This window comes from Parasteatoda tepidariorum, chromosome 3, assembly GCF_043381705.1.
Source record: "Parasteatoda tepidariorum isolate YZ-2023 chromosome 3, CAS_Ptep_4.0, whole genome shotgun sequence".
Taxonomy (NCBI): domain Eukaryota; kingdom Metazoa; phylum Arthropoda; class Arachnida; order Araneae; family Theridiidae; genus Parasteatoda; species Parasteatoda tepidariorum.
This window is the reverse complement of record NC_092206.1, coordinates 6820644-6846993: the sequence shown is the minus strand read 5'-3', so window position 1 is coordinate 6846993 and position 26350 is coordinate 6820644. Positions and strand designations below refer to the sequence as shown.

The 26350-nt window shown below is 27.0% G+C and overlaps 1 protein-coding gene across 5 annotated transcripts in view; it reads left to right on the top strand.

Moving 5' to 3' along the window:
- LOC107451145 (lysine ketoglutarate reductase/saccharopine dehydrogenase) overlaps nt 1-26350 on the top strand; it is a 46826-nt gene that overhangs the window by 12809 nt on the left and 7667 nt on the right. For all 5 annotated transcript variants that reach the window (XM_016067159.3, XM_043049519.2, XM_071178284.1 and 2 more), the window contains exons 4-20: nt 81-257; nt 1332-1484; nt 2896-3042; nt 4409-4487; nt 4740-4867; nt 6285-6559; nt 10968-11079; nt 12419-12478; nt 13069-13139; nt 14139-14266; nt 16196-16322; nt 17351-17461; nt 19287-19395; nt 20860-20936; nt 21939-22002; nt 22730-22897; nt 25205-25300. In XM_016067159.3, coding sequence (XP_015922645.2) covers nt 81-257; nt 1332-1484; nt 2896-3042; nt 4409-4487; nt 4740-4867; nt 6285-6559; nt 10968-11079; nt 12419-12478; nt 13069-13139; nt 14139-14266; nt 16196-16322; nt 17351-17461; nt 19287-19395; nt 20860-20936; nt 21939-22002; nt 22730-22897; nt 25205-25300 — 2082 coding nt within the window. The remainder of the gene's footprint in view (nt 1-80; nt 258-1331; nt 1485-2895; nt 3043-4408; nt 4488-4739; nt 4868-6284; nt 6560-10967; nt 11080-12418; nt 12479-13068; nt 13140-14138; nt 14267-16195; nt 16323-17350; nt 17462-19286; nt 19396-20859; nt 20937-21938; nt 22003-22729; nt 22898-25204; nt 25301-26350) is intronic.

Genomic DNA, 26350 nt, shown 5'->3' with positions numbered 1-26350 from the left:
AAAAATATGATTATGATTATGAAAAAATATGTATACGACATGTAGTTTCTTTCAGTTTTTATATATTTTTATATTTACAGGCATATATTAATGCTGGTGCAATAATTCAAGAAGACATAAGTGAAGCACCTGTGATTATTGGAGTAAAGCAAGTTCCAATTGATAAACTGCTTCCTAATAAAACATATTGTTTCTTCTCACATACAATTAAAGCACAGGAAGCAAACATGCCTATGTTGGATTGTATTCTTGAACGAGTAAGTTTCTCATTTTTTAGTGATATTTTTATTAAAGCTGGTTAATTTTAGTAACAAATGCTTGGCAGTTAAACAAAAGGATTCAGTTATCTCAAAAATGACTGTATGGACCACCCTTAATATATATTTTTAGGATGTTCATTCAAAAAGTATACTCATTGGGGATCACAAAGTTATATTCAAAAAATGAATACTTTGAAGAGAAGCAAAAAGCATTTCTTATTATATTTTAGAAATGTTAAAACATACTGCATTGCACATTTTGAGAACCGCAGTCCTTAAGACCGAGGACTTTCCAATTTCTGGACACTTTTTACCGAAATTGGATCTCAAATAATAACAGTATAAATCATTATTTTGAAGATGCATATGAAGAGTAATTATTTTACAGGGTTTATAGCATTTTTTATAAAATGCTTAAAGGTTCTTATTTTTGATTTACGTTTTTTTAAAGCCTTTAAAAGTGCTTTTTTTATTTTTATTCAGGGTTTGTAAAACGTGGCTAATTTTCCAACTTTTAAAAAGTTTTTTCTTTGCTGTGTCTTGTTGTCAGAAATTACAAAAAATGCATAATTTTCTCTGCAATATTTATCGAAACTAGTTACTTTATCATGATTATGTTAAGTTTTTTGAAAAAAGTTTTAATTTTATTAATTTTATGTTTATAAATTAAGAACTTTAAACAATAGTAAAAAGAATTTTGTTACTGCACAAATCCTAATTATGAATTTTTTTTTTTGGAAAGTGATTAAAAATATTTTTTGAGTTTTTAAAAAACTTACTTGAAAGGTGCTTATTTTTTTGCTGGCTACACATCCTGTTTCATGTTTTAATTGAAATCTGTAGTTAAAAATCTAAATTTTCATCAATTACATAATTTTATGTGAAATATGAAAAAGTGAATATGTTTAGAAGTAGGTAAATCATTTTAAATTAAATATAAAGCATTATCTATTATATGCTTTATATTTTAGTAACTAGGTTATGCTAGGTTATTTTAACTAGGTTATGCTAACTGAGGTTTCACTGTATATGTATGTTTTAAAGCTAATGGTGTGATTTTTTTTTCTTCAGAATATAAGGTTAATTGATTATGAAAAACTTGTTGATAGTAAAGGTCAAAGAGTAGTTGCCTTTGGAAAATTTGCAGGTGTAGCTGGTACAATAAACATACTCCATGGACTTGGACTCAGACTCCTTGCTCTTGGTCATCATACACCATTCATGGTGAGTCAAGGTATTTTTATTTTATGGGTACTGGTGTCGTTAATTGAAGAATGATTTCACATTTCTGTTAAGATAATATTAGTGAGTAAAACAGTAATAGTATAATTCATATTGAAAAACATTGTAATCTGTTTATAAACTGTTTTTAAAATGAAATTGTAGAGAATATAATATTTCATCGAATCAAATACATTTCCTATTTTCAAATATATTTCTTTTGATGATTATATGAAATCATATCCTTATAATTTCTTATAATCATTTCCTAATATATGTCTTAAAAGGTAATATATGTAAGTGCAAAGTAAAAGATTTAATTTAAAAAATTTATGATTTTCTAAAATGATTTAAAATGAAACAAACACATTATTACTCAAAATAAGATTCAATGTTTAATTAAAAACGTATTTTTAACTTTAGGGCATTTATATTTGGTGAATTATAAGAGATTTTATGAATATTATATCTTATACGGTTTTTTAAGCTACAAAAAGTTAGAAAAATAAGTTAAAAACAGTAAAAACTATTTCACCTACGTTAACATTTCGCATGTTTTAATAATAGTGTATTAAAAATATCAAGATTTTACAAATACCGTGTAGAAATGAATAGCAACAACTGCCAAATTAATGATTGTGCAATAAAATGACGATGAAATCCAATGCAAACAAAGCAAGTGTTTAAATTGATTATTAAAATCCACGCAAGATTCTAAACTTGTAAGTCATAATAATATTGCCTGAAAATATCAGGATTTTCAATGCCATGTAGAAAAGTGTTGCAAAAACTTTAAAAAACAAAAAAACAATGAAAAATAACTTGGATTGACATAAAATCAGCACAAATAAAGCAATCATCAAGAGTGATTATTAAAATGCGCTATTCGAAACTCACAAACAGTTGTAATATTGTATTAATAATGTTGAAATTTTTAAAACCATGTAAAAAAAACAGGAATAATCATTTAAATTGACAAAAATTGGAACATTAAACATGATTATTAAAATACAAGATTAAAAACTTGAGTTGAAATAATATATGAAAAATATTGAAATTATCGAAGCTAAGTGGAGATCCAACAACAACAGCAGAAGACACAATCAAAAAGTCACTTTGATTGCTGATGAAATGGTCACAGATAAATTGCATCAAAAAATAACTTGATTTTAAAATTTGTGCATCAGAGAAACATGCTAAAAATGTAAGGCTGTGTTAATATTGACAGAAATAATAAGCGAAAAAGCAAACATAGATTCACTATGGAGTCTGCGCTGTTTGAGTGCTTTTAATAGTGCTTGGTTTTGAATGACGAATCAAAATTTTCTACCTTTTTTTTCTCTTTTCAATATGAAAAAATTATAATAATTTAATGTTTTATTTATAGTTTAATGTTTCCCTATTTTTTGTTTAGCATGTTGGCCCTGCTCATAACTATCGAAATAGCGGTATGGCCCGCCAAACTGTGCGAGATGCTGGTTATGAAATTGCACTAGGTATGATGCCTCGATCCATTGGTCCTTTAACTTTCGTCTTCACTGGTTCAGGAAATGTTTCTCAGGTATTTAAAAATATTATCAGCTGTTTTTCTGATAAATTGTTTTTAACATAAAAAACTGAATAACTTTGAAGATTATTACATAGCTACCAACTGTTCCGTATTTGCGGGAGATTTCTACATTTTCTCCCCGTTTTTCCACCATTCCGTGACGATACAAAGCAACTGTAAGAGAAATCAAAATTTTAGCAAATTTTATAATTGTGATCAAGTTTTAGATTTTCGTTTTATATTACTGTTCGTACTTCTTTTTAAGTTAAATATTTTTAGATAAATCACAAAACATGAATTAAATTAAAGATATTAAAAACAATAAATAAAATGAATGTACTTCTACTTTTTTATCACCGATTTTGACTAATTATTTGTTTCAATATCAGTTTATCTTTTTATGAGATTCATTTCATTTTTTACTCTAGATTCTTTATATTAAGAATGTCAGAATGCAATAGTCTTCAAAAGAATGACCCTACAATAAGTAAATACATAGCTGCCAACTCTACTGGATTTTTCCTGTTTCTCCTAGTCTATTGGTTTAATAAAAATTTTCCTGTGTTTTGAACATTTTAGAAAATTCCCTAAAATTGTGAGTAAGTTTCCTAAAAAAATCCCTATTGAAATAGAATCTTTGAACAGATTATTATTGCTTGCTTGAATACTTAAATAAGTAATAAGAATACTTGAATAATTAAATAAGTAAATAAATAAGTATTAGTACTTAAATACTAATACATAGTGAAGCGAGCATCATTTATAAAAATCAGTTTAGAACCTTTCATTTTGTTCTAAATTGTTCAGTTTATTTTTATTCAAAACTTTTTAAATTGATTAAGAAATCTTTTAACTATCTTTGATGAATTAAATGCTGATTATTATTTGAAATTATAAGTAAACATAGTACATAACATTTCAGGTTCATTTATCGTCAATCATAACAGGAAAATTTTGCAGTCTTTCTATTTTGATGACTATAAAAATCCCTACAATTCCCTATGCATAAAATATTTAGTAGATTATGAAACAATTATCATGAAATTTATATTATTTTGCAAAATCTCTTGGTTTTTTTCTTATCCATGTTGGCAGCTATGTAAATGCAACTCTTGAAAGATTAAAGGATGGCGTAAATTCTTAGCTTTGGTAAAAAAATAAATCATAAATAGTAACCCCGAAGCCTCTCTATTTTTAAGAAGCTTTTCCAATTTTACCCATATATTTATTATTATTCGGTTAATCATTCATAATCTTTAAATGTGTTTCAGACGTAGATTCAGTATTATAAATGATGCCAATTCTTAAAAGCAGAAACAAGCTAATATTTAAGTAGTTATTTACAGAATATCGTATATGCTGTTTTTTTTAATTTTAGGGAGCTCAAGAAGTTTTTCAGGAACTTCCATATGAATATGTGAGTCCTACAGATTTGCCACAGGTTGCTGTGCATGGGTGTATGTTATATATGAGTCTCCTTTTCTTTTTTAGAACAAAAGTTGCTAATTTTATGTTTTTTTCTTCAATATGTATGTTTTTTTTCTTCTTTATAATACAGTGTGCATAGCATTTTTAAAAAGTGCTTAAAGGTGCTTATTCTTGATTTTCGTTTTTTAGAAGCCCTTAAAGGTGTTTTTTTCATTAGATGTTTTTAAAAAGTGCTTAATTTTCCCTTTTCAAAAGTGAGATTTTTTTTTTACCATGTCTAGCCATGAATAAAGTGTATGGTGCAGTCGTAAGCAGAGATGATCATATACGTCGTAAAGAAGGCGGAGGTTTTGATGCTGAAGAATTCGAACTGCATCCTGATCGTTATTATTCAAACTTTGCTAAAACAGTATGTTCTTGTTATTTATATTTATTGTAAAATACTTAATTCATAATTTATTAATGTAGTTAAGTGTATTTCAGAGATTTCTTGAGATAAATGGATTTATTTATTTAACTATTAATGCATAGCTGCTAACTCTACTGGATTTTCTGGTAGACTACTAGATTTTGCCAGTTTCTTCTGGTTTTTATACATTTTAGAAAATTCCCTAAAATTGAGAAGTTTCCTTAAAACATCCCTATTCAAATGAAATTTTTGTACAGATTATTGCTTGCTTGAATAATTAAATAAGTATTACTAATACATAATGAAGTGAGCCTAATGAATAGAACTCAATTCAAAACTTTTGTCTTCTAAAATTTTCAGTTTATTTTTACTTAGAACTCTCTTTTTTAATTAATCAAAATTTTTTTTAAATAATCTTAGATGAATTAAATGCCTATTAATATTTGAAATATGTGTAAACAAAATGCAGAACATTTCTAGTATGTTTAATGTCGATCATAACTGGAAAATATTGTGATTTTTCTATTTTGATTACTCTAAAATTCCCTGTGTGTAAAATATTTACTACGTTATGCAGCAATTATCATGAAATTTATATTATTTTGTAAAATGTACTGTTTTTTTTTCTATCCATGTTGTCAGCTATGTTAATGTTATGAGTTAATGAAGTAATGGAGAAAACTCTTTCAGTTGGTTTTCTCACGAATTAACATTCAAAAAGAATTTTTTCAATGTACTGTGCATAGTAGTGCATTTAGTGCATAGTAGTATTGCATATTTTTTTTCTGGTTCTATTTTTTGTGGATCTGACAGCTCACTGATATGATTTGATAATTAGAATTTTTTAAAGTGTGGATATTGCACTTATGTATCTATATTTGAAATATAATTTTTACTATTTAAGTCATTTACTTGGTCTTCTTTTTAGACTTTAGTTACTATTTTTTTTAATTAAAAGTTAATTGTGAATATGTTGTGGTATCCCTATGCTTATGGTTTCTTAATGATGAAGACTCTTTTTTGAGATTAGCAAGTTTATTGTATGCTTGTTTATTATATGATTGTTTCTTAAATTTTTTCTTTCAGTGATTTATTACTTTTCTATGTCAAGACATAATTTAAATTATTTTCCTAAGATTGTGGCATTTTATTTAAGCAGTTCAGATGTGACCCTATCAATATGGTAATATTAGAGGTTCAACTTGCAATACTTAATTATGGTCATATTAATATTTTTCTTAAAGATATTTTTCTTAAAGATATTTTTTTTAAAAATATTTTTCTTCTGCATTCCTTTGAAAAAGGTTGTACAAGCCTACTTAAGGCTCTATTATATTGAAATTTTTTCAGTGGCTCATTAGCAAAATGAAAGATTTAATTTCTTTTGATATTCTAATTCATTAAAATATTTTTTTAGATTGCTCCTTATGCATCTGTTATTATCAATGGTATTTATTGGGCTGTTAATTCTCCAAAACTTCTAACTATTCCGGATGCCAAACACTTACTCAGACCCAGTTTCACCCCTTGGTTACCCTCTAGTGAAGGTTCACCCTCTCTGCCCCATCGCCTGTTAGCCATATGTGATATTAGTGCAGATCCGGGAGGTTCCATTGAATTTATGTCTGAGTGCACCACAATTGATACCCCTTTCTGCTTGTATGATGCTGATCAGCACAAAAATAGTGAAAGGTGAATTGATTATCTTACTATGCAATAACTGAAGGTTCTAAGTAATATTTTAGTAAATTATCTCTAAAGTTTATGTGCTGAAAGTAAGGAATAAAGATGTTTTATTTTTTATCCAAAAGCTGTTTAATTCAAAAAATTTATAAAATGCTCATTTAAACTAGTCTCCCCTGACACCTTGTTTTCTTAATACAGTAGGGAACCGATTATCCGGAACGATCGGGACCATCGCTATTCCGGATAACTGATTTTTCCGGTTTTCTGAATCGCTACAAAAAGCCGTTTTTTTAGTGTTAAACCCAACTAAAAAAAAAAAAATATTTGGAAATAATCTTAAAAATAAGAAAAAACGATGAGGTAATGCACTAATGATTATTTCTGAAATGATGGTAAGGTAAACATCTTTCAAAAAAGAAAGAAAAATCCAAAAATCTTATGGGGAAATTTTTTTTTTTTTAAACTTGCTGGAAAATTTATCGAATTTTGTTCCGGTTTTTTGGTTTTCCGGTTTTCTGATTTCCGGATAGCAGGTTCTGTACTGTATTTTGATTTGCCTATTGAGAAGGTTTTTTTTTTAGATTACTCATCAACTGTTTGTTACCAAAAGAACTTGTAAATTTCTTCCACTTTCAAAACACTCGAAAAGTGTGACTTAGTACTTTCATTCATTGAAAACTCGGAAATTTAAAGACTTTCAAAATAAATCAATGTTGTATAATGAATAAATAAATATAATAATGAATAATTATAACATTACATGAAACTAAATTAGATCTTTAAGAGTTTTTTTTTTTCCTACTTTTTTTTACAAAAATGTTGTGCAAAGCCTACATCCACTAAATTTTGCAAATGTAAATTATGGAATGTTTTAGTTTGCAATTCAATACTGTGCTGATTTCTATTGATATTTTAACTACGTGTGGTGATTTAAAATTTCCAAATAACATTTAAAAATTTAATAGTCATGCAAAAGTTAGCCATGCAAAATAAGAAATAGAAATAATATATGAAATATGTTTAATGCCTGGAATTAAGATCAAAAAGTCAAGATTGCCTTATGTCTAAAAATGACTTTGAGGTCTCACTTTGTTTGAATTAGTTATTAATTAGCTATTAAGTTATGAAAGGATTTATGTTGATGTTTTGTGGGTGTTTTAATGTTGAAAAAAATAATTTTAGTTACATTATAATATTTTGCAACCACACCTGTTTATGACTGGAGATTTTCTACCTTTGAAATGTTTCATTTTTTAAAAAAAAATTTGAATTTAAAATTATAATTTAAGCAAACCATAAAATATATTGAAGTTTGAAGCATACTACACAACTAGAGCAAAAAAAGAGAGAGAGAGAGTGAAGCGAAAGCCAATCATGAAGCGATCTGAAATTTATTGCTTTTGTAGTTTCATTAGGGAATTGTTTATTATTAGCAAATAGGAGTGGAAGTATCGGATTATTAATAAGAAAAGTAAAATAAATTACACTTTTGAGCATTGAGAAAAGCCGGCTTGAATTGAAAATATGAGTACATTATCAATAATTTAAATGTGTTGCCATTAATAAAATTAAGAAGAAAAAGAGTCGAAATTAAAATTATATTACAGTGTAACGTCCTATATCCGGACGTCCCTTTCCCGGAAGGGTCGATTTCCCGGACACTTTTTAACAATCAAAATAAACAAACATCTCTCCATCTTCCCCTTTCCTAAAAAAAGGAAAAAAAAAGATCTTTTGACACATTTTCTTTTTTTCTAGCTTGCACTGAACCTCTGATTCATGCATCGAACCCATAAATCACCAGAAAGGGAAAGTGAAGTTCTACCAAGTCCATTGAGTGACCATTAATGACGCTCCTCCCTTGGAATGTAGGAAAAAGAGGGAGATTTGTTTTCAAAAGACTGCAACTGAGTCCCCCTCCCCCCTCCTTTCCCATGCAGGTGGCTAGTAAAAGAGGCATTTCCTGGAATCTTTTTATTGAAAGAAGAAATACTGTGGAAAAGGGTAAACGGGGCAAGCGTTAAGGTGGGGGGGAGTCCGAATGGAAAATTTGAATAGGTCTAAAAGGATACATGTCCTTGAGAAACAAAACATTCGTTCTTCCCCATACCATGTAATATTAAGAGGCGGGGGGAAAAAGGGGGTAACATTCTTTCTTTAGCAGATTCTTTCAGTCATAAAAAAAATAAATAAAGAGAACCCGCCTTTATGCTTGATTGATAGCCAATGATAGGAGAAAAAACAATAATTTGTTACTTCCCCACCCTCAACTTAAATGATCTCCTCTTTACACTCATTTTCTTTCACAAATAAGGAGGAAATGAATTTTTCTCCTCCATCTACCCAGCTTAATGAATGACGGGAATTTCCCTTTCTTGCTTGAATCATTCTAGTTAAAAATGGCGGATTATTATTTTCATATGTCAATTTTTTTTAGTTTTCTATATTTTAAGCAATAATATTTTTTTTCTAATATTTCATATTTTATTGATTAGATATTCTAATACTAAAACATTATTCCCCTTAAAAATAATGTTTATTTATTTTTTGCTTCTTAGATTTAGATCATTTTAAGCTTTGTTCCAGAATTTCCCCTTCCTGCTTGAATCGTTCTAGTTCAAAATGGCGGATTAATATTTTCGTAACTGTTAAATTTTTTTCGTTTTCCATATTTTCAGCAATAATATTTTTTTTCTAATATTTTATATTTGATTGATTAGATATTTTAATGCTAAAACATTATTCCCCTTAAAAATAGTGTTTATTTATTTTTTGCTTCTTAGATTCAGATCGTTTATTAAATCATTTTAAGCTTTGTTTACCTTGGGGGTGTATTATACGGAAAAATCTATTATACGGACTTCTGGAAGTCCCACCGATTCCGGATACGAGACTTTACACATTATATATATTTTAGCAAACAATCGTAGAAAAGAATCATGTACCTAGTTTTAACCAAATTGAAATTTCGTTGCAAAATTCAAAAATGTGCAAGCTGATAGGCATTGAAAAAAAAGGCCTGACAAATTTTATTTTATAAAATAAAGCAAGCAAATAATGTATACTCCACCTTGTACCTTGTTCAATAGAAATGTTAGATGGATAAAACCTTTGTCTACCATTGGAAAATATGTACCACTTTGCAAATAAATGAAATGAAATAGTTTTTAGCAACTCATTTTACAAGGATTATTATGTTTTCGATGAAACTTTCTTAAATAAAATTGGTTTCGCTGTCTCTAGATAGTTGCATAAGCATTGATTGAAATAAATTTAATGTTTTATATATTTCTATGCTTTTAAATATTTGTAATTAAAATCAAGTTACTTTTTCAAATGTTAAAAAAAAAAAAACAACTGAAGAGGAATTTAGAATTTATTTTTAATAAAATTGTTGAGTAAGTGAACAAATTTTTTTACCTACACTTGAACTATTTCATTTTTGTTTAAACCAATGCTGATGATTTCATTCAAAATAAATAAATTAATTAATAATTGAAATCTAGCAGTTTGACTAAATAGTTGATATTTAAATTTTTAGAACACATTTGACCGATTTCATCTTGTAAATATTAATGTCTTGTAAATTTCTTTCATGTCAAATTTTGAACTATTTTCCAGACTCAGTTCTTCATGATTTTTAAAAATTAAAGCATAAAAGTTTTGAAAATGCTTGAATTCTAAAGAGTTTTTACTGTTATAATTTTTTATTCTATTTGTTTTAAAAATTGTGAAAAAAATCTTTTTTTTATTTGGAATGTTTTTTATGCTTACACAAACTAACCTAAATGGCCTTTTTTTTCTTTAAGACTATTTATTTAAGAAAAAAGAAATGCAATTATGTTGAAAAATGTAGGCTGATTGGAATCAACATGTTTTGTCAACAGATATGCATAATATACATGATTGTGCAAAAAGTGTTAGGGGAAAGTTTGCCTCTACAGCGGAGAAATTTTTTCCTATTACTCATTATGAAAAAAAAAGGGTCAAAATTCCCATATTCTACCCCGTCGTCAATTTTAGAAATTTGAAAATTTTTGGTAAATCAATAACTAGTTTAATGTCTTCAAAAAATTACTACATTTAAAGAAAAATATGCTGATATGTATAATAATCAATTTAGAGTTTTTTATAAATCAAAATAATTTTTAAAAAATCTATGATTCACGAACAAATTTTATCGAAATTAGGTGGCGGCGAAATGGTTGAAACTAGTTCAAAGACTAAACTGCTTGAAAAAATTTCTTTAATTGAGATGTGTTTGCTAAAAGTTTTTCATTTTATCCAAGTTTGTTTGCCAATAAGTAAATTTTATAGTTGTTGGCAAAAGTTTTTTGTTTGTTTTTAAAAATGCTAAAACAAAATTTGCATGCTTTGAGTTATGTACCTTATTATTAATAAGAAAATTTTTCAGTTTTGCAGGGCCAGGAGTTCTTGTGTGTTCTATAGATAACATGCCAACTCAATTGCCTTTAGAAGCTACTGATTATTTTGGTTACCTATTAAGTCCTTATTTGAACAGTATTGTGAGTGTTTATATTTTACATTGCTTAATTACCTAAGCTTACCATAATTACCATTGCTTATTACGTCACAAAACCTGAGACGCTGATTGGTTAAGGGGAAAAAAAACTTGGATGGAAAGTAGAACATGCTCTACTATCGTTCAAGAAGTTTAACCAAGTTCTTGGATGATTGTTTTCACGATCCAAGCTCAAAGCAAAACAAGTTTCCATCAATAGCAATCAATCTCTGTCAAAGAAATCGGATCGTCTAAACAGGCCTTTAGTTATTTAATTTATTAATTACCATATATCCAGGTGTATTAGTTGACCTTTCAAACCCACAAAATTTTTCAAAAATCAGGGGTGGACTTATACACCAGTAATATTGACGCATTACACAAATTACATAGCATTTTTAAAAAGTGCTTAATGGTGCTTAATTTCGTTTTTTAAAAGCCCTTAAAGGTTTTACTTTTTACATTGGGTGTTTTGTAAAAAATAGCTAATTTTCCCTTTTTTCAAAATAAGATATATTTTTTCTTTACCATGTCGATTTTTGCCATGAATTATGTAATAAGTGTGGTTTTCACATTGTTTTATTCAACATTTTTATAGTTCATTCCATTACAATTTTTTTCAGTGTACCTTCGTGCATAGCATATGAAAGCCCCAATAATTTTACATGTTTGATGAAATACTTGTAGGTTTGCATGCATGTATACTCAGCTTGATTCAGTAGGAAGGATTCCAACCTCTCTGTTGCATTTTGCATGAGATTCTTAATTTCTGGCTTCATTTTTTACCCTCTGAAATTGAACCAAAAAATTTCTCGAATTTTTGCTGATCTGGACTAATTGAACATTGCCAAATTTTTTGCCCTATTTATTACATTGTTGGTGAAGGACCATCGTCTTTTTCACTGGGAAGCTAATGACCTTCAAGCACTCTTCTATTTATACATCATAATCTTTGAACTTGACTTGGGATCATTCAATAATTATATATTTTCATGTGGTCCACAGAGCAATCAAGAATCACAGAGCTTCATGACCTCAAAATTTCCATCTTCTGTTTTAGTCATTTAATTTATTTTATTTATCCTGATGGGGCAAGGGGACTCTTACCCATGATCCATCTACCACTGAGGATATTTCATGTCAGCACTGAGGTTAGTGTGAGCCGATGTGGAATTAGTATCGACCAATCATCACTGGGATTCAAACCAATTCACCTCATTGGAAGGTGAACGCTCTATCTCCTGATCCATCACGGCTCTAGTTTGACCTATTAATTTTATTGTTTTTAAGATTTTTAAAGAATTTTTGAGATTTTCTTAAATAATTATTTTGTTTGCTTTTAGCTGTCCTCTGATGCCACTAAACCTTTAGAACAGCATAATTTCCTTCCTACAGTTCAGGGTGTAAGTATTAGTAGTTTTTTTTCTTGGTTTATCACTTTTTTTTCAGAAATAGACATAATTAGACATAATTATACAGTCTTTTAATGTAGTTAGTGGTGGTACTTTTTTCCATGCTACAGGGGATTATTAAAAGGTATCTACTCTTAGACTTTTATTAATTGTTATCTTGTTTATGGCTTTATTTTGTTAAAATAACTAAAAATAATTAATAAATGAATAGTTTATTCATATTTTTCAGACCTTTTTCCTTTTTATAATATTTATTTTATATTTTTAACTTTGAATATAAAGTAGTTTTTTTTTCTTTCTTAAGTTCCATTTAACAAGAGTTAGAAATGATTTTTAACTTATTGAGGATAGTAAATTTATATATAATGAATACTTAAGGACAAATTTGAATTCCTTTATTCTCATTGATTTGATTTAAAAAATTGTTTTGAAAATTTTTTGTTTTTAATTTCAATTGCTCCATTATGTCTCACTTGAAAGATATTTAATATCAAGCATTATTAATTTTTAAGTTACAAGTTTTTAATACTTAATCGCGTAAGTTTTATAAGTGATATTAATATTTTTCTCTCATTTTATAGGCAATTATTGCAAGCAATGGTTCCTTGACACCTAATTTTGAATATATTGCAGAACTAAGACATACCTCAGTGTAAGTTCTAAATTGTTTTTCATGAGTTGTGACTTCATGTAATAAAATTTCATCTCTTATGCTTGTTGCCATGTACAGATGCTTTACCTGTGTTTTTTTTAGACAAAAGTGAGTTAGTTTTATAAGGGGATTATCTTTTAATTGTTTGGCATAAGACTGAGGTTTAAAAGTTAAATAGAAAAGGAAATTATTTTTAAAAAAATAAAACACTATTATCTTGCATCTTGCTGATCATATCTTTTTAAAACATGTTAGAGTTTAATGGAATGGTTTGATAAAGTACTGGCTTATATTTCTTACAGAGGTATTTTTAACTCTTCTACAAGCGTAATTTACACGTTGAAAATCAGGAGTGCTCCTAAAAAAACTATTCAGGTATATTTTAATGCTTTGTAATTTAAACAAAACTTTAGAAAAAACATGGTGCATTCTCGAAACTAGCAGAATTTTTCTTCTCTACTTCCCACTACATCTAACTCTTCTATAGCAAAATTAGTACCCTAGATGACAGCTTTAAGTGAAAGAAAGTATTCAATCCTTTACTAATAAACTGAATTGATTGAAAAACGACTAGAAATTTTAACTTTAATATCACAGCATGAATCTGAATTTAAGGAACAAAATGGAAATGTATGTGATTTCAAATTTGATAATCATGGAAAGTGTAAAAAAGAAATAAAAAAATACAGGTTTAAGACTGTTCGAAACTGACACAGATTTTAAAAATAAATTTAAGAAGATACAGCATTATTTTGAATTGCATCTCTTTCATTTTATTCTTGATTTTTTTTTTTATTTGAAGTTTATCAACAATTCAATTTTTAAGCAAATAAATATACAATATTTTGAAGCAAATATGTATGCTGTTAGAACGCATTGCAATACAATATATATTATAAGTTTATTAAAAAAATAATGATTTCTATTAAAATTGCATAGAATACTCTAGAGATGTAAAGAATTCATTATTTGAATTGTTGTTCATTATTTGCTTTTCAGGTCACAAATGAAAGCTCAATCACTGGTACAAAAATCTGCGAAGAAGGTTCTTGTTCTTGGAGCTGGTTATGTTGCTGGTCCTCTTGTTGACTACTTAACAAGAGACTCTACAATTCATGTTACTATTGGTATGCATTTTTATTTTTTTAACTGTATAATGATAGATTTATCATCTATGTGTTATTTGTTCATATTTGTTATTGTACATATTTTGATTCCATTATATGGGGTAGCCGCTCTCAGGAATATACAATTAATGTAATGTAAATTATTAATTTTACATTATGGATATTTCGCCGTATTTTTTTCTCTAATGAAGTGAATCAAAAATTTTTGCAAGCAATGACTTTGCATACAAATTATAAAACAAGTTTATCTGAAATGAATGCTATCTGAGAAACTATTTTTTTATAATTATTTATTATTTTCTTCATTGTTTATTTTTCAAATGGTCAAAACAAAATTTTATTGTAAGAAATGAAAATTTTTATGCCAGTATAATCTACTTTATAGTGAATGATAAAACTTATAATTTATAAGAAATTGGCAAATTATTTTTGCAAAATAAAAATTCTAAAAAGATTATAATTCTAAAGATTAAAAAGATAAACATTCTAAAAATTCTTCTCTTTGATTTGAAGAAGTACAAGTACAAAACTAAAAAGTAAAAATTTTAAATTAAATTTCTTTGAAACTGAAAATTCTAAATAGCTATAAATTTCTAAGTAGATATAAAGTTTGTGCTTCAGACCTCAACACACAGATAGACAAACAAACATTAATGATTTCGTAAAATTAATTGATTCCTAAGTAAGTTATAACAGAATTTCTTTAATTATGAAGGACTCAAATTATTCAACTAATCAACTTCTATTGATAACAGAATGTTAAATTAATATTAAATATGTGAATTATTTCATTTGACATGTAATAAAAAGTGAATAAATATTTTCTCAACCTACCAAAAAAGGGGCTATAGATGGCTCGAGGGAACATTATTTTAGAGTAATGAACAAAAACAAAACTCTTACGGCAGAAAATCTGTCCTCCTGGTGAGCTCATTTGAAGTCCAAGGTTGTGCTTCACTCTGGTTACTCATTAACGTTTTTTTTTTTAAAAAAAAAGAATCATCAGAAAGTTTCCACAGGAAGAAATTTACGTGTGAAATTGGGATAAAGGCCTCTAGACCCTCCAGGCCATGGAAAAGTGTTAGAGATTCAAAAAAGAGTCTGACAACACTATTCCTAGAGCAATAAAGATAAGATCGAGTGACATTTGAATTATAAAAGTGTTTTCCTATCGGTCATCGGGACATATATCATCTTTTACAAAAATCATTGAGTATTCAATTCTTCATTAAGTCACTAAGTTTTGCAAAACTTCATTGAGTTTTTGAATTTTGCAGAAAAGTCATGAGAGCTGCCCTTTTCTTTTCAAGAAATTTCAATCCCTAAAGATGTTTGGGAATGAAAGTTAGCTTTTAAAGAAAATATAATACATTAAATTTATAAATTAAAATTATAAATTTTATATATAAATTAAAATTATGAATTCATTATATAAATTAAATTTATAAATTTAAAATAAATAAAAAATGTTGGGAAAAAAAATTTTTTAAAAAGAAAATTGGAAAAAAAGAAAGAAAATTCAGAAAAAAAGTGATGATTTCATTCTACATTCTCGTACAAATATTTGTATTTTTTTCCAAGAAAAGTAAAGTGCAAGTAAAAGGCTGCTCGTAACCAGTGTAAGGCCATGTACATAGAATAGAAATTAAAACCTTCAAGGAAGTGGATAATGGAATGTTTTTGTTGAAGAAAAGTGCAGTATTCATGAGTTTTGGGTAAATATTTGATTTAGTTGCGAGTACTCACTCTATACCGACCTGACATTATAATGACCATTTTCAATTGCACCACAGGGGTCATTATATCGAGCATCAAATGTGTATTTGAAAGTAAATTTTTTTTAATTGTTACTGAACATGTTTTTCTAATAATCTTTTTGATTTACAGATTAGTTTTATATGATTTATTTATTATGTTATTCATTTTTAGGCTCATCCCTTCAAAATCAAGGAGAAGCATTAGTTAAGTCTGATAATGCAGAACATGTTGTCTTAGATGTTACAACTGGAAGCAATAACTTAGACAAATTGATTGAAGAATCTAGTCTGGTGGTTAGGTAATTAGTTAGTTAAAGTAATTTGTGTACATTCAGATTCAACACTTTGCCAATGCCATTTCGAGTTATTTAACTCTTGGATAATAACTTATGTTCTTTTTTTGTTTTTTGTTGGTTTTGAAATTAGTTTTTACAACTTTTCACTTTTGGAACAATAATGTAGTGTTTATAAATTTTTGCATCTCTTTTGATTTAAAAAAATGATGAATTTAAATTTTGGTTTTTAAATTATTAGCTTCAGATAAGAATAAAAAATTAAGAGTTAATGGAATTAAATATTTGTAGAACATGAGAATAATTATCACATAATTTATGTTTATCTGAAACCACTGCATATTTAGCATCAGTTTAATTATTGATTTCAAGCTATGTAAATGAAGACTAGTGTTTTTACTGAACAGTCTTAGTTCTTTAAAAAATTTAAAATTAATTATGAAATTATTGTTTAAAAATTCGAGCACAATTTGTTTAAAACTGCGCAAGATATGAGTAATTAATCTATTCGTTTTATGCTGCTGACGTGTGGCGAAAGCTTTAAAAAAAAATTTAATTTTGTAGTGAATTGTATTTGACAACTAATAAAAAAAGTCTATTTGAATATCTTAAAAATTTAAAATATTTCGGAAGCTCAAAATGATAAGGGTTTTTAAAATATATCATATTAACTCCGCCTTTTCTTATCTGAGTAATTTGAGTTTCATATTTTCTTAAATTGTGAAAGTACATAAATAATACAATTCATTTTTCTCTCTACGAAAGAAAAAAAAGAACAAATTTACTTCTGTTTAACTTCTTTACACTTTGAGCATTTCTTTGAAAAATTGAAAGGTGAGATTGAAAGAAAGATTCGTAAGAAAGCCAGATTGAAACTGTGTATGAAATAAGAAAACTTATTAAATGCCTAAAATCATTCAATGTTAATTTTAGAACAAATTTTCCCCTTTTCTATACTAATAAATTTTTTGTATTTTATTTTGTTAAAATGAATTGTAAGAAAAATGTTTTGAAATACTTGTTTATTTTTTTAGCCTACTTCCTTATTCATTACATCCAACAGTTGCTGAACGTTGTATAAAACACAAGGTTAATATGGTGACTGCCAGTTATTTAAGTCCCCAAATGAAAGAACTACATCAAGCGTGAGTACAAATCATATTTTATATCTCTTTTTTACGCATTTTTCAGATTATATGTTAACTTCAATTATACTTAAAACTTCAACAAATTACTTGTATAGTTTAGTATTTGTTTGCGTAAAAGTAATCAATATAGTAGAAAAATTGTTTTATTGTTATAAACTTTGAAAAAATTAAAAATTTATATTCAAATTTTTCTTTTGATCAATTAATTTTACTCATTCTTTGAAAGATTTTTCAATTGCACTTAACTTTTTTTTATTTCAATCTTATTTTTTTTTCAATGTTCATTTAATTTAATTGCATTCATGTTTAAGAACAGTATAATTTTCTGTGATCTGTTAATCCTTAAAGGGTTTAATTTATTGTTAGTAATGTGATTAGTTCAAATTGAAAGTTTTATGTAAATTTTTTTAAAAAACAAAATAAGCTAATACTCAATATAATAAATAATAATTTAAATAAAATAAGCTAATAATAATAAAAGCTAATACTCCTAAGTCATCCACCATCTGGTACAATTATTTTTAAAAATTATTCTCAATTTGCTTTCATGAATAATGAAAGCTTAATTCGAATGGTAGTATTATCCTTCTGGAAGAAACGGCATGCTGTATATTTAGTGTAAATGCTTAGAACTTTTTTAAAGTTAAGATGCTTTCTGTCTGGCCAGCTAATAAGTTACAAAACGTACCCCTAAAACTATAATGTAAGTCCTTAAAGGGATTGTTTAAGTAAGCATCTAAGGCTTGAAGCACTTATGTCAGTCCTTTCCACACCTTAGTAGTTTTCGTTTCACACAACTTATTTTTCACATTTGAGGCCTGTATCAGTTCTTAATCATCATGGATATTTTTACTAACCCTTTGCTTATGGTGAACCGTGTTGTATCATCACATGTGGTCCACATGTTGCATCAACCGTAAGCCAAAGGTTGAGATATAATTTTACTTTTAATTACACTGCTGTTTCAATTTAAGAGTACATTGTTGAAGAATATGCATTTTCAGCTAATCACAGTGGCACTTTTATCCGGAAATATACAGTTTGTGTTAAAATACTTTGTTCTTATCAAATTTATTTGGAAACTGTTCACATAGCACACAATTTATCGCTCAATTAACTTAGCCACACAATTTATAACATAGCACACAATTAACTTTGATATGGAGGTGCATAATTGCTGGTATAAACCCTTTGTGGTTCCTGCCTTAAATAATCGTAATCTGAATATGAAATTATTTGCAATAGAAATTTAAATTTTTTAAATACATTTTTATGATTCTAATAGAAATTCCCAAAATAAGATGAGTTTTTTATTTACATATATGAAAATGTGAATAATTTATCCAGCAAAAGATTAAACTGTTTGTCTTTAAAAAAAAAAAAATTATTTTACTTTGCAAACATATATTTTTGAACTATTATGTACAGTATTTATGTTTAAATCTATAAAATAAATTGACATTGTTCTTATTGCACCAATAAAGGAAGGAAATATTATTAATTTACAGCAATAAATTGCGCTTTGTGGTGTTTTCCCAGAGTGCAATTTGTTTTTCTATCTGACTTTTACTTAAAGAAAATTAAGATCAGTTTTTATTTTCAACACAGATGAAACTGAACATTAGAAAACTGTTAATTTTCTTGCTTGAAATAAATGGTAGAAAGCATTTAAATTATATATTGCACTAAGTATAAAATTTCATATTTCTACATCAAAATAGTTAGATTATAGTTTAATGTAGCAAGTGTGTACTATTATGATTTAAGTATATCATTCAAAACATATTATGTGTGATTAATTTGGAGTGATTTCTTTTTGAAGTGCTTGTGAAGCTGGTATAACTATTATGAATGAGGTAGGATTAGATCCTGGCATTGACCATTTGTTGGCTATGGAGTGTTTTGATGAAATCAGACTAAATAATGGCAAGGTAAACTATCAGCATTATTAACAATTGTTGTTACTTAAAATTGTACGATATTTACTTCAAATTGCTTAGTAACCACAGAAATGAAATTTTTTTTCAATTTAAGGAATTCAATATTCACTTATTAGGTATGAAATATGTCATTAAGTTGCACTTCTAACTAATTGCATTGAAAATAACTCAAGTTCTTTGATAATTTACTGTTTTTTTTTAAACATCCTTAGTTTTATATTAGTTTAAACTTTATGCTAGATCTTTGAAAAAATGTTAAAAAAATTTTTTTTCTTGGTTATCGTGTAATTTAAATGCATGTTTTCTTATAATTTAAATAAATATTTTTCTTTTGTTTTTCCAGACAAATTGAATTCTTTATTTTATTTACTTTTCGAATGTTAAAAGTTTTAATTCAAGAAATCACTTTAAAAAGCAGTTTTAAATTTTTGGCTCTTATTTTTTTTTTTTTTTTTTTTTTTTTTTTTTTTTTTTTTTTTTTTTTTTGCAGACTTATAGGTTATTGAGAAGTTCAATTTCTGGCTCCTTATTTTTCGTGCACATTATTTATATATTCTTGCATTGATATATTCTTGCATTCTAAAGAAGAATTATATGCAATTGTGAAAAAATTTATAGCACTTTGGTTAGACTAAACTTAAAGGATCTGCTTTGATTTTATTTGAGTATAAAACTTAAAATTATAAAGTATTGTGCTGCATTGTATTAAAAATTTTTTTTAAAAAAACTCTGCTGGCATGTAACATTGGTTCTAAATCCAATCAATCATTTTTACATAATAATGAGTATGTAGCATGAACAATAAGTGTTTCTATTCTTTATAAAAGTCTTAAATTTATTATCTGATGATTTATTAAACTAAAGTTAATTTTTATTATCAAACAAAAATGTGGTAAAAGATCATCAATAAGAGCAGAAGAGGACGCTGCTATGTTAAACATTGTTATTCTACTTCAAGCTTTTGGAAATAAATACATTGAAATTTTACTTAATTCTTTATTTGTTAGCACTTAATCATTTTATAAAAAACAAACAATGTGAATAGGAATAAAAATAATTAAATACTCAATGGAAAATGCATCAGCCTGCAATGTTTTATTGATAAACATTCTATGTTTTAAGAGCCTCAATGACTCAGCGGTTAAGGCATTGAACTGTCTTTTTAAAGAACTAGGGTTCAATCTGCAGTGGTGGCTTGAAACCCATCCAGTTTCAGATCAATGTGTACCAGCTTGTCTTAGAAGTAAAGCGAGCCTGTGAGCAATATTGACCACATAGCCACAGTCGTGAAGTTGTGGAACCTTAATCTCCATGACCCCTTGCAGTAATGCTTTTTTCCCCCTACGTGTTAAGCATATATTAAATTTTCCATAAACAGATTTTTATATAATAGTAAATTATAAAATTATTTTCATTATGAATAATAACTAATTTTTAAAATTTTTTTATTTGAAGATAACATCATTTGTATCATTTTGTGGTGGCTTGCCAGCTCCAGAATTCTCAGATAATCCTTTAAGGTATAAGTTCAGGTAAGAACTCTATATTGAATACTCTGTTTTAAAAATCATCTTACTGTGATTAATTTTCATAGCTTTAAAATAAAATGGCACAGCTGTAATTGTTATTGTGGTAAATACTGCACTCTAAAATTTAGCATGTAACTTTTTCAAAATATTGTTTTTGTTTATCATTTTGTACCTAATTTCTATATCTGTGCAACTATATAAACTTAGTATTTATAACCAATTAAATTATTCAAATTTACTAGTTGTGTAATAGCAGTATTATGAGGTTACTTTAGTGTAAGATTTATGAGTTTTTCAATTTAAACACCTTTTTTGTAATTCCTTTAAAGTTATATGTAAAATTGTGCTGCTGTTAAAAAACATTAGAACTTTATCAATGGTTTTATTACTTTAATAAGTGGTTTTTTACTAACATACTGTATTTTTAACCTAGCATGATTTGAAAATGGATTGTCTCAAATCCACATATCTTGGAAAAAAGTTTTTTCAGTTTTTCAAGTTTTATACATTTTAGATCCTTTATTTGCTGATATTTAAACCTTGCTTCTGATTATTTTCATATTTGTATCTAAATTTGCCAAAGTGAAGAATAACATGTCAAAAGGAGAACTAACAATATTGAAGTTTAATTGATAATAATTTATATTTGATTATTAAATTCTATAATTCTCTTCATTGATTCATTTAATATATCATAGATTGTAAAAGAATTAGATCATTCACAAACGTGTACATTTATGAAAACTTGATATCTTTCCGTTAATGGTTATTTTTTAAAAATGTTTACACTCAGTGTTTTTAATGATGAAATTAAATTTGTAAGCACTGGAATCATTTTTAGAAATTTAATATGAACCGCCCTTTTGTTGTTTATGGTCTAAATTTTGTGTGGATTTATTAGTTGAAAAGTTAAATTTTTTGAGTTCAGTTTTTGGAGAATTTCCCATACCTAAAATAATTTTTAATCTTCCATGTGGTTCAAACTTTTTTTATCCTTTCTTTTAGCTGGAATCCTAGAGGTGTTTTACTAAATACCACAGCTGAAGCAAAATATCTTGAGAATGGCAAAGTAAGTATATTATTTTGTTTATAAAATAATATTAGATTTCAAGTTTATTTTTAATCTATTTTTATTTCAAGAAAATAATTACACACAATTTAAGAGCTATTAACCTATCTATAATTATAGAAACATCTTCAATGCATATTTTTTTCATCAAAAAGTAGATATCATTGATTTAAAAAATTCAAACTTTTTAGCTGTAAATACTTGCCTTGATTCATTTCTGTAATTACTTTTAGCTTCTCTTTATATGTCAGTGTTTTTACATTACTATTGTACATTCGAGTCCTTCACCTGATTCAGCAAAAAAAAAAAAAATAATCAACTGGAAAAATTTAAAAATTTTGTAATTATTACAAAAAAGTTGTTTGTTTAGAAAAAAATCTTTTAGAACTTTGTCATTTTTATATCCAAGAATTGCATAATATTTCAAGACGTACAAAAAATGTTGTATTGTGATACATATTTGTGTATACTATTCTTGGATATGGAATAGTCATTGTTAGAAGTTGATGCACTAAAAAAAGCAAAAATTATATTAGATTATTATAACTTTACTTTATTATTTTAATAATTAATTATTAAAAATGCTGAACTTACCAATTTTGGGCATTTTTGATAATCAATTATTTATTGTAATATACAATCTACCAATTTTTGTCATTAGACTACGAGTGATGATTCATTTTTATCATGCAGACGGATTTGTGTATATTATATTTATGTATTCCAGATTGTGGAAATTCCAGCTGGTGGTGCTTTAATGGATTCTATCCGAGATATCGATTTCCTCCCAGGATTCAATTTAGAAGGATATCCAAATAGGGACTCAACACAATACATCAATGCTTATGATATACAATCTGCTGAAACTGTTATTAGAGGAACTCTACGTTATAAAGTAATAAATTTGACTCGACTAAAGTTTTTTTAAGATGTACATCAGAAGTGGTTAACCTTTTGCATAACATGTGCCAACTTTTTGTCAGATGTGACATACAACTCTGGCCTTATTCTTTTATATAAACTTTTTATGTAAGCTAAAGTTTTACTCAGTGTCCTTAACTACGGGGGTAATTGTGAGCCCAACTCAAAAATCCTAAAAATTTCTCGAGTAAAATCAATAATGAAGCATTTCAAAAGATTAATGTCTTTATAAATTTAAATCATTGATATTTTCAACAAAAAAAATTATATGCTGCATAATTTAAATGAAAAATTAAGTTTTTCATTTAAATTATGCAGACATAACGACTTTTATGTCTAATCACATTTATTATTCTACCGGAAAAAATATTTACAAATGAAAAAGATGCCAAGTATAAATTCTAGTTCTAATATTTCTAAATAAAATATACAAGAATTTTTGTACATAAATGTGATCGATGATTTCTTAAAACTTCTGGACCTTGAACTTCCGGATTGCGGTTAGCGAAAAATCCGGATTTTTCCGGAGTACAATCGTCTTTGTTAACTAGTTATGGTTAATCAATTATCTAGAAATAGAAATGTTAATGCAAACTAGAGAGGCACAAAGCATTCTAGTATTATTTGAACTGATTGGGCAAGTTGTAATCATTCAATGCATTATGTTTGGCCACCAGTGGTGTATATTATTAATTGCTTATGATAATTAACTTATATTTTGCTATTGTGTAGGTAAAAGATCTAACTTTAAAATTAGTGTTTCTTCTATGAACTGGCTCATAGAAGAAGAAAGTGGGAAGACTAGAATAAAAGTAGTAATCATAGTTGGCCAGACAGCCCAATGTGGGCCAATGCCTTCCTCTGAAGATTTCTCCATAACGACTTCCAATTTATCTTTGATCTCCAATTCTTTTCATTAATTACAAGAAAATCAGACTCTTAATAAATCTTGTACAGTTCAAAGTCAAATCTCCTTCTCCAATTATTGTTTTAATTTATACCACCAAGTATGCTCCACAAATTGTTTCTCTCAAGTATTGCAATACAATTTTCCTCCAGTTTTGAGTAAGTAGTAAAGTCTTACCTTTATTTGGTGGCATGAGCTGGAGAGGGTTCTGGCTGAAATAAATTATTTTAGCATTTGTAAATCCATGAGTATTGTGCAAGTTGAGAAAACATATCTTATAAGATAATACATTTGATTATGTAAAGAAATAATGCAGGTTATTAACTCTGAATTTTTACATTGTGTGTGGAGGAAGGACTTCTCTTTGTTTATTGTAGAAGGGCAAAGTGATAGCAAATCACATAAAATAAAACATTTGCATTAGGATAAATATTCAGTTCATGCAGACCTTGGGGAAAAAAGAGTCATATGATGCAAGATATCCAGTTTTTTACTTTCTCGTTTAAAAAAGAAAGATCAAATTTAACTTATCCAACATTAGCAGTTTAGCCGAAAAGGATAGGGTATACTTTGTGCTAAGTAGACTGAAGCAAGAAGGAATAAAACATAAATGAAAGTACAGAAATAGGCATAATATAATATTGCCCATTTTTTGGGCTTTATTCTTTTTTTCGTTTTCTTTTCTTCTTTTTTTTGCTTTAGACTAGCAGCTTAGGTTTAATCTTTAGGTCTCTGTGAATTTTAAGTAATAAATTGCTCTGGGCTCAAAGTTGCTATTTATCCATTCATAGTTAATAATTGTGTATTTAAAATTTATAGGAATTGGAGTTCGATGACAGGACAAACTGAAGTGGAATGTGCTTGTAATTAGTTAATCCAGCATTAAGAGTTACTGTAATTTATCCAATCAAATCAGTCTTGTTAAATTTTATAATTTTTCAAGGATAGGTTTTTGAAATTAAAAGTATTTATAAAGTAAAAAACAAATTTTTAAGGTAAAAATAAATACTCTAATGAGTCCTCTTGGCATAGACTTTTATGAGTCAATTGTAGCAATTGATTGTAGTTTAGAATATCTGTATTGTTGTGAAAATTGTAATTAATTGTTGCTTAGAAATAGTTGACGGTAATTATTGTTGTTCTTAACTTAGACTGCCTGAGTAATAATTGTTTTTTCCAAGCATAAAATAATTGTAAAAGAAAATGTTGTCTACCCATACATGAATGAGGAAAACAAAATTTTTCCTTTTTATTTTCCAATTTTTTGTTGGTAACTTTATGTATGTTTTACGTTTCAAATCAAACTGTTTTATCATTTTTGGATTTTTTTGTGTGTGTTAAGTTTAACACAGTACTACATTTATTAATTTTTAGGGATTTTCGGAAGCAATGAAAGCTCTCTTGAAATTGGGTCTTTTGAGTATGGAACCTCATCCTTGTCTTCATCCAAAAGGACCTGAAATATCATGGGTGTGTGAAACAATATTTTTGTACTATTGTATTTTTTAAATTTTGTGCTCTTCGATATACATGTTCTCTGTACTTCTATATTTGTGAGTTTAAATATATATGATTATATATATATATAAGATAACTGACATTAAATTAACACCAAATCAAGAAAATCAAGTTTTAAGCTTTAAACTATTATTTTGTATTTTTGGATAGGTTTGATATTAATTAATCACTGTTTCCATTGGTTGGTTTGATAAGAAGATAATGGAAGTACTAAATTTGTTATTACTCAACTTCTTTAGGCACCTCTTTTACTTCCTCATTGAAGGATTAAAAAAAAGATATTCTTAAAACTTATAATGAAACAATATTTTTTAAAATTTTAACTTAGAACAAATAGACATAAAAATTAATAACAATAATTTATCTTTCATATTAAAGATATAAATTTGAAAATATGTTTTAATCTATTTGTTTTTATCATAATTTATTTACTTGTGAAAAACTAATTTTAAAGTTTCAAGATGTAATAAAGTTTAATTAAAAAGTTAGAGAATGTAACCTTGTGGGATTTATTCTATTCATATTTCTTAGACAACAAGCATTTTTTCTAAAAATTGACTTGTTGTTTACTTAAAAAGACCATTGTGAAATTTTGAAACAATCATTTTTTTAAAATTCTTTATATTTTTTAAAACATTGTTCTAAAGGTATATGTTGAATATCATAACTTATTAAAAAATAAAGGTACAAAAGGATTTGCATTGTTGTGTGTGTAAATCAATTAAGTTTTTTTTAAAATTTAAATGGTTTCTCAAAACTTTGTTTTTCAAAGATAGGTTTAATAATTTTCCACCAATTTGATTATTATCTTTGATGCTCATAGGGGTGGTTAGATAAATTTTAAAAAATGATTAACGAATTTACTTAAATTACTATGTACTAAATGTTATTGCCAAAGCTTAGAAATCAATTATTCTACATATTATTTAGCTAACACACAAAGTGACGAAAAAGATGCATTAAAATGCCCCCCCCCCCCAAAAAAAAAAAAAAAATTGTGTC